Genomic DNA, 8,538 nt, shown 5'->3' on the forward strand with positions numbered 1-8,538 from the left:
AACAACATTTGATCTTCAGATCTTAAGGCTTGGCGTGGACAATAAAAATGTAAAAGTTCTGAAAGATATAGAGGGGCCAGACCATGCAGACATTTAAAAACCAAAAGTAAAATCTTGAAAACCATCCTAAAAGACACAGGCAGCCAGTAAACAGAGCGTAAAATTGGGGTGATGTGCTTACACCGTCTGGTCCCCGTTAACAGGCGGGCAGCTGAATTTTGGACCAGCTGGAGACAGCGGAGCAGAAACTGGTCGATGCCAGTGTACAAGGAGTTGCAGTAGTCCAGTCTGGAAAAGATGAATGCATGGATCACTTGTTCCAAAGCATGAGGAGGAAGATAAGGCTTGATTTACTGATTAGCCTCAAGTGATAAAAACTAGACTGGACTACTGCACTGACCTGCTTGTCAAATTTAAAATGCCTGTCAAGATTTACCCCAGAGACGAAGAGAAACTCCACAGAAAATGCTCTTCCAACAGAGGGCGCCATCACCATGCAGATCTAAAGGCACAGTCAGGCCAGCTTTAATCTTTCAGACCATGCTGTCTTGTGGATCCAGCTCCGGATGAGTTGAGCTGGTGGGGCCATTGTTCATTTTGGGGAGTAATGGCATCTCCGGAAAAATATATGTTATATTTTAGTTACTCAAGAACAGGAATATTTTAAGTCTATCTAACAGGTCAGTACTTTAACTTAGGTAAGTTGAAATTGTAAATGTCACTGTGGGTGTATGCTCTGGCTCCTTCTATGAATAACTCTGTCTCATATGACCAAAAACACATAGATAACAGTTGCTGTTAATGCTACCATCAGTCTGAGTGGACGGATTGACTGACTGGCTGCTCTGTGAACCAAATGATCTGATAAAAAAAACTCTAAAATATTTGTTCAGACAGTGACACACTGGCTACTGGCCTCAACCAACAACTAAGGAGGGGCTTCCTTCTTAGGTTATGAACAATTGCTTTAATACTAAATAATGAAACATCATAATGTGGCATTATGGTTTCCCCAAGCCACCAGAAAACTGAAAAACCAAACAATGCAGGACTCTCTGACCCAGAAGACTGAGACAAATCAAACATAAAAATACAAATCTTTATTAATGGACAAATATTTACAAGGTCAATGCTAAAATACAGAAATGCCACAAACAGGAACGGCAGCAGCAAGGCCCGAAGAGTGACGACCCTTGAGTGGCACCAAAAAATGGTTCCAGGCACCACCCAAGATAGTGGCTGCTCACAACCTGGGAGGATGACTGACAGCAGTCGCAGTCAATATTCAGGTTCAAAACGCAGCCTGAGGCATCTGAGGCTTCACTCAGGGCATTCTAACGATTTACTGAGGCGCGTCTGATGCTTCCCTTAGAAAAACCGAAACCCTGTGCTGAGTGGCGTTGCAGCCAAACCCAGCTGAAAAAGCATGGCCACCGCACTGAGCAGCCTGAGGCTGCGCTCAGCCAGTCCAGCCAAGATTAAGGCTGACAGTTAACTATACCTGCCAGAGGGAAACTTAAATACACCTCTGCAGATGAGCAGCTGGTATGCACAGATAGAATCATTTGACTTAAGTGGGACTCCACTTGCCACAATAAGTTTGACAATTGCTGTCCTGCTGCAACTGTGACACCCCAAGATGTCCCTTATGTTGTTCAAACTGTTTCCTTCACCCTCTGTCTGTCCTTTCTGTCTACTGACTTATCAGAGACCATAAAAAGCATAAATTTAAACTCTTCCACCTAAGGCAGGAGCACTCCATCCACACGGAGAGGGCAATCTACCTTTCTCCGGTCGAGAGCTATGGCCTCTGACTTAGCGGTGCTGGCCCTCATCCCAGTCGCTTCACACTCGGCTGCAACTGCTGGAGGAACTGCTGATGAAGCCAACAGAACAACATCATCTACAAAGAGCAGAGGCGAAATCCTGTGGTGACCAAAACCAGATCCCCTCCGGCCCCTAGCTGCACCTAGAATCCTGTCCATTCAAAGATTCAAGATTCAAAAGATTTATCAAAGGGTTTATTGTCATATCCACGGTAAAGAAACAGGTTAAAGACTATGAACAGAACTGTAGATAAAGGGGAGTCCTGCCGGAGTCCAACATGCACAAGGAACAGGTCTGACTTACTGCCAACTATGCGGACCAAGCTCCTGCTCCGGTCGTACAGAGACCGGACAGCCCTGAGTAACGCCGGGGTCACACCAGACGCGGAAGCACCGCGGAATGGAGTCTGCTTCCATGTTAACCTATGGCGTTGTTCAGACCAGGCGCTGAGTGGCGCGGAGGGTCCACGCGGTGCAGTGGAACGTTTCGGCGTCTGGTCTATTTTTTCCGCAAGCGCTCTGCATCAATACTGGCAGGAAGTTGCATCAAAATACATGAGAAAATCTGGTTTATTTTCAAAATAAAAAAAAAATAATTTTACAATGAAACGCCGCGATTGACAAATGTGATCATGTTTTTGTGTCTAAACAGACTGTAGAGATGAAAATATGCATACAATCAAAACACACAGACACGCGTGCGCTAGAGCCCCCACCCCGGACACCACAGATCTCCAGAGCGGGTGTGCTGGGCTGCAGGGTTCTGGGAGGAAAAAAAGCAGGGCAGACGGGGGCCCCCCAATGGAGCGGGGCATGGGGCTGCGTTTGAACAAGAGAGAGGCAGGAGCGGTTCTTCTTGGTAGAAACATCAGGTAATATTTTTAGTTTATTAATTTACCGACGGAAAGACGTGGGAGCACGTGCGTGCACACAGACACACAACAAAACAGACAGACATGCACACGCGCGCACAAACAGAGGAGTTGGGGGACGGGGTCTGTCTCAACAGGGGCAGAGACCATCCCCTTTTAGCAGAAACATGGGGTGATGTCTTGGTTATTGACTTATTACCCATGATGGCAAAAAAAAAAAAGCAATAGCTCTAGCAGAAGCGCCTGTCGACCGCTGCGGAAAAATTTGCGTCTGGTGTGACCTGGAGAGCGGAGCGGACTCCGGGCACACTCCGCTCCGCACCGCTCCGCACCGCTTCGGGGCGCTTCTGCGTCCAGTGTGACCCCGCCGTAAGGCTCCCCAGACCCCGCACTCCCAGAGCACCCTCCACAGGACACCACGGGGAACGCGGTCGAACGCCTTCTCCAAATCCACACAACATAAATGGACTGGATGGGCGAACTCCCACGAACCCTCCGGGACCCTGAAGAGGGTGTAGAGCTGGTCCACTGTTCCACGACCAGGATGGAAACCGCACTGTTGTTCTTGAGGTTCAACTATTGGACAAACTCCCTTCTCCAGTACCCCGTTTTTTCTGGTATGTTTTCTTTTTTTTAGGATCTTTAGATTAGCATCCTTATTTACTTTAAGATCCATAAAAAAAGTTCTTCATTACATTTTTTTTTTTAAATAAGAAGTGAATATATTTTTATAGTCATGCTCAGTCTTTCATGTAAAGTTTTTGGTGCCTGACACTGAGTTAGATTTTAGCATACTGTAATTTACCGGTTGGTCACATGACTGCAAGAAATCTATACTGTGCTCCTATGAGAAGTTCTTTTACTCATGTCTTTAGTAACAACATTAACTTGGAGTTTTTTCCCCATTTATTTAAAAAAATTAAAAATTGCATCTCATTATATTTTTGTCTAAATTTCTCTCTCTACACTAAAGAGCTTCTAAAAACCAAAGAACCATGAAAATCTTTAAATCAGTATCTTGTTCTAGAAACATTTGAGAAATGTTTGCAGAGTCACTGTATTTGTGTCTTTAGCAGAAAACGACAAACCAAGAAACAGAACCAATATAACCCAGAACCTTTTTATTTAAATCATTTTCAGTAACAATCAGGAACAGGGGCTTTGTTTTTAATAAAACATAAACTTACATTCAAACAAATCCAGTTTAGTGTTTATTTGGAAGATAACTTTCAGTTCCTCCATGAAAACATAATCTAGACAAAATAACCCAAACCCACTAACAAAAAAAATCACATGATTCATAGATTTTGTTTTTGCGACAAAATGATGACATTTGATTAATAACAAATAATTTGCTTAAAGCAAACAGACCCATAAACCAATAAAGACTAAAGTGACAGTTCAGTGAAAAAGCAAATAGAAACAAAACCATTTGTAAAGCTTCAGGTTAAAGGACACGTTTATCTTTGGCTTTTATCTTAGTTTTTGCCCCAGAACCTGCTCTCTTCACAACACGACACTGTAAGGAAATAACCTCCACCTTTACAGAAAATATGTCCCTTAATGCCAGAGTTTGTCGTGACACGTCACCTGTAGGAATGTGTTAGATTTCGAGACACAGCAGGGCATGTTTTTGCATTTCTGTTAGTCTCATTTTAAAGAATGGAACTGATGTTTATATAAAATGTGAGGATTCTTTTGATAAGATAAATCAAACAACAAGTGTTAGACTTATCCTTCACTTTTGTTTTTAAGCTTTAAGCAGAATGAACGCAGACATGAAGATCTTCGTGCTTCGCCCAGAAGTGACAGTCGTCTGTGAAGCTCCAGGAACAGGCCAAATATTTATAGTTTTGGAGTGCATGAATCATGCAGTCTCCTTGTAGTTTTTCTGAGAGATCATTCTCTACCTCCTCTGCTTTGGGTTGTTTGTGTTTCAGGATAAGCTGCTGGATGAGGTTCTTGTCCAACGACTTGGGAGAATAGCTGTAAGACACCCTGATGTTCATTTTCTCATCAGACCCAGTCACCTGGAAGGAGCTCTTTCCTTTGAGACTGTCAGCTGTCTTATGGATCCTCCTATTGCGGTAAACACGAACAGACCAGCTCACCCAGTCGTACTTCTTCTTCAGCATCTCTATGAGGGAGGCAGCTAGCTGCTCTGAGTTTGAGTCCTTCACCTGCCTCATCAGTTTTTCACAATCAGTCTTAGCTTTACTTGGAAAGCTAGTGATGCATTCCTCAACGGCAGCGTTCATCTTCTCCTGGATAGTGGCCATCTTCTCTCCCCAGTCTTTCTGAAGCCTTTTCTCATTATTATTTTCACTCATAACAGCGTGACCCACAACCGCAATGATCCCAATGCAGAACAGATTTAACAGCCGGGCACAAAACGCTTCAACTGATTGTCGGTTTCTGTCCTCATTGTCGAGGATGATCTGAAGCAAAGGCTTGGGAGAGTAACTTTCAACTACAGCGCTGTAGAGGCGCTCGATGTTTTTCTCTTTATTACTGTTGGAATAGTGCTTGAGGAACTGATCTCTCTTGACTTCTCTGAACTCAGGTTTTGCATCGAGAATCTCCAAGTACATTCTGTACTGCATTCTGATGCTATTTTCAAGTGAGGAATACTCAAGATCTGCCATGCTCTTGTTGAACATCTCATGGATACGGTTGATGTCATCTGAGACCACATCCAAATTCTTAAAGAGCTTCCCAAACTGATCCCTTACGGCACCAACCTCTGGGTCCTCCGTTTTGTTCAGAGACAGTTCGGAAAGTGGGCCAACGGCAGAGAAAATAGGCGAAAACTCCTGTTTGAAGAGGGTTACAATGTTGGATCCTTTCTGATATACGTCTAGTACCTTCCCCGCCACATTCTTAGCATCTGATACAAACTTGGTCAGCTCAGCCATCTTTGTAGATCTTTTTCACTAAAAAGAAAAAAACAAAATTTTAAGGAAAACCTCCAGTTTCATTTGTACAGAGATATTAAAGCATCTTTAACATCAGCAGTGAGAATAAAAGTTCTTCCTTTATCAACTCAGTTCCTTTCCAGATGTTTCCTCCCATATAAATACACTTATAGACAGGCTAAACACTGTAAAAAGTGAAATGTTGGATCAATGAACAGAAGTTATGTAATTTTTTACATTTAAAAATATTAGCTTTAATTAAATAAATAAAAAATAACTTAAAATGTAACAAATTAGAGAACTTTTACCAAATGTTCCAATGTTTACTCTTTTCTGTGTAATTTATCATGATGCATACTATTTGATTTTTGACAAATGCTTCAATGTTATACAGTTCCAATTTAGCCAAACAAATTTCTACAAATGATGCAATGAGTTGTTGCTTTTTAACGCTGATTATTTAAACGAACAGTTTTTAGGTAATAATAAATCAATAAATATAAAAAATACCCGTGAATAGGATATGAAAACATTCTGTAAAACGAAGTTTAACTTAAGATAAAATGCTTTTTTACAAATGTACTTCTCGCGTCTGAAGGTACTCAACCGCCTGTTTTAAGAGTAAAAATCTCTTCAACACAGGTTAAGAACAAATAATAATAAATAAATAAAAATAAATGCCCTTTCAGTTTATTTGTTTTTCACTCACATTTGTCACTCAAATGCCCAAAAAATTAAGATAAACCTTTCCTAATCTCTTACCTAAAATAAAAAAAAGATGAATTGAAACACGATAACCCTTTTAACAGATTACCCAATTACTTCTCAAGTGATCAGATCATTGGTGACATTTTACATCCCATCATAATAATGCACTAATTACATTTACATCCTAAGTATACATGTAGTATTGCATGTATACTTTAGGTAGCAAAAGTTACAGGACAGTTTAAATTCTGTTGCAGAAAACAATGAAAGAACACTCACCGTGTGTTGATGTTAGCTTGGTTAGAAAACTATCTATTTTTCTAGCAAAGAGAGAAGGCCTCAGGAACCAAACTCAGCTCAGAATGATCTGCTTTGCTGTTCAGCTTCATCAGAGAGCTCGTATTTAAGCTTGTCACCAAACCACATCCTCCTCAGGATTCATTCATTCCACCCCTAGCATGAGAACTGTTATGCTTTTATGTAATGTGACACATTACATTCTCTGAAACACAAGATGGAACCACCATGGAACACGCGGACAAACCCACCTGGGGCCCACCATTCAGCCCGAAGGTCAACCATATAGGCCCACATTGAAATGTTCACTGGGTAAATGTTTATCATTTGATTTACTTTATTGATTTTACTGTATTCACTTTGAATAATTAGTACAGAGAAGTAAGACATTTACATGAATATTTAGAATTTAACATAAAGAAAAAATAAAAAAAAACTAAACTTAAAGCTCGTTGTATATCCTCTAAACTGTCAGCTTATCACAAGTGTCGAACAGACAGTTTCGAAATGACAAACCGTCTGTGGGAAAGTCAGTAGAAAGGAACCGTCACAGACCGGATTTGGCAGAATTCTGTGAGAAAACCAAAACAAAAAGATACTCTAGTAAAACCTGAGTAGTAGTAGACAGGAAACTGTCTGAACTGGTTACCTGTCTGCTGCAGAAAAGAAAATCACATGCATACCATGGGCCAATTTAGACACCAATTAACCATTGGAGATTCTAACCGTGGGACAAAGATGGAGTGTGATGAGAAAACCCACATATGTTTGAGGAAAACAGAAATATCCCGTCTGGGATTTGAACAAAGTGATGCTGAAAAACGTATCCATGGATGTTACATCTAAACTGGGTTCCTGTAACTCCATACTAGCAGCGTACCCTAAATGTGCTTTTACACCGAACGCGATTCTCACAACAAATTTGCGTGCCCTGCGCGTGAATTCCCTGCTCGCCGCCTGTCGAAAAATGTTTTTCACACCGCACCGCGTGTGGGAGCAGCCACCTCCAGCAGTCTGTGGATGTCTCATTTTTAGAATTAATGGAAGAGTGGACACATATAATGTTGAGGAATAAGGTTGTTTTTTTATTGTGAAGAGAACATCGGTAATCATGTCTCCATGTTTGGGTTTAGGATCATTATGAAAAGATTATTAAAATAAATATTATTAAAAGATTTTCCTGGTACAGGGGGCTGTGTCTGTATAGCTGCTTCCGTTGTGTTTCTATGTCTTTGTGGAGTTTGATGGCTCACCCTTTTGTATTAATACTAGGGGGAAAATAATATTGGAAGATCTTTTTTCTTTTTTTAATGTCTGGATGATTGAGTTTCTTTCTGTTCCGGTGCCAAAGCGGTTCTTTGGTTTCAGTTGATAATCGGTGCCAATTTTCGGTACTAAATAGTCAACATGTGTTGACTATGTCTAGTCAACACATGACTCTTCACAACACGACACTTTAATTTCCGATTAAATCAGAGTTCCCCAACCTCCGAGACGTAAACCGGCATAACCCTCTTTCACCGTGCGGCAAACCCTTTGCTCCCCGCCTGTCAAACATGATCCTGAGCATGAAGCCGCGGCTGCATGTGGGTGTCTGTGAAGAGCTGCGTTTGAGAGGACTTGTGCCTCGCCTGGATCATCGGCGAGACCAGGCGGCTACAGGGGGGAAAAGGCGCCTGAGATAAAGGTGACAGCAGGGGTTCTGTCCTTTATTCTCATTTACTTCTCCTCTATGCTTCATTGCCTTTTTTTATGTAGTTCGCTATGCTGCTGTTTGGTGCAGTGCAATTCATGCGTTATCCCTCCTCTGGAGTGGTGGTGATTTCAGATTCCAGGTGGATCATCTGTGCTCCTGTTCTTGGCCTTGGACCACGCCTCTGGCTCGTCTTGGCAGTGGACCTCGCCCCGATCTGTTTTCCA

The 8,538-nt window shown here is 41.8% G+C and overlaps 1 protein-coding gene across 1 annotated transcript; it reads right to left on the reverse strand.

The window, feature by feature from the left end:
- Positions 1-3,810: 3,810 nt before the first annotated feature.
- On the reverse strand, positions 3,811-7,693 carry LOC112136707. The gene is made up of 2 exons (XM_024258588.2): positions 6,601-7,693; positions 3,811-5,631 (listed from the first exon to the last, which is right to left on the reverse strand). Exon 2 carries the CDS (start codon positions 5,611-5,613, stop codon positions 4,456-4,458), a length of 1,158 nt encoding a protein of 385 aa, XP_024114356.1. The 5' UTR covers positions 5,614-5,631; positions 6,601-7,693; the 3' UTR covers positions 3,811-4,455.
- Between the last annotated feature and the right edge of the window lie 845 nt (positions 7,694-8,538).

This window comes from Oryzias melastigma, linkage group LG16 (assembly GCF_002922805.2).
Source record: "Oryzias melastigma strain HK-1 linkage group LG16, ASM292280v2, whole genome shotgun sequence".
NCBI lineage: Eukaryota > Metazoa > Chordata > Actinopteri > Beloniformes > Adrianichthyidae > Oryzias > Oryzias melastigma.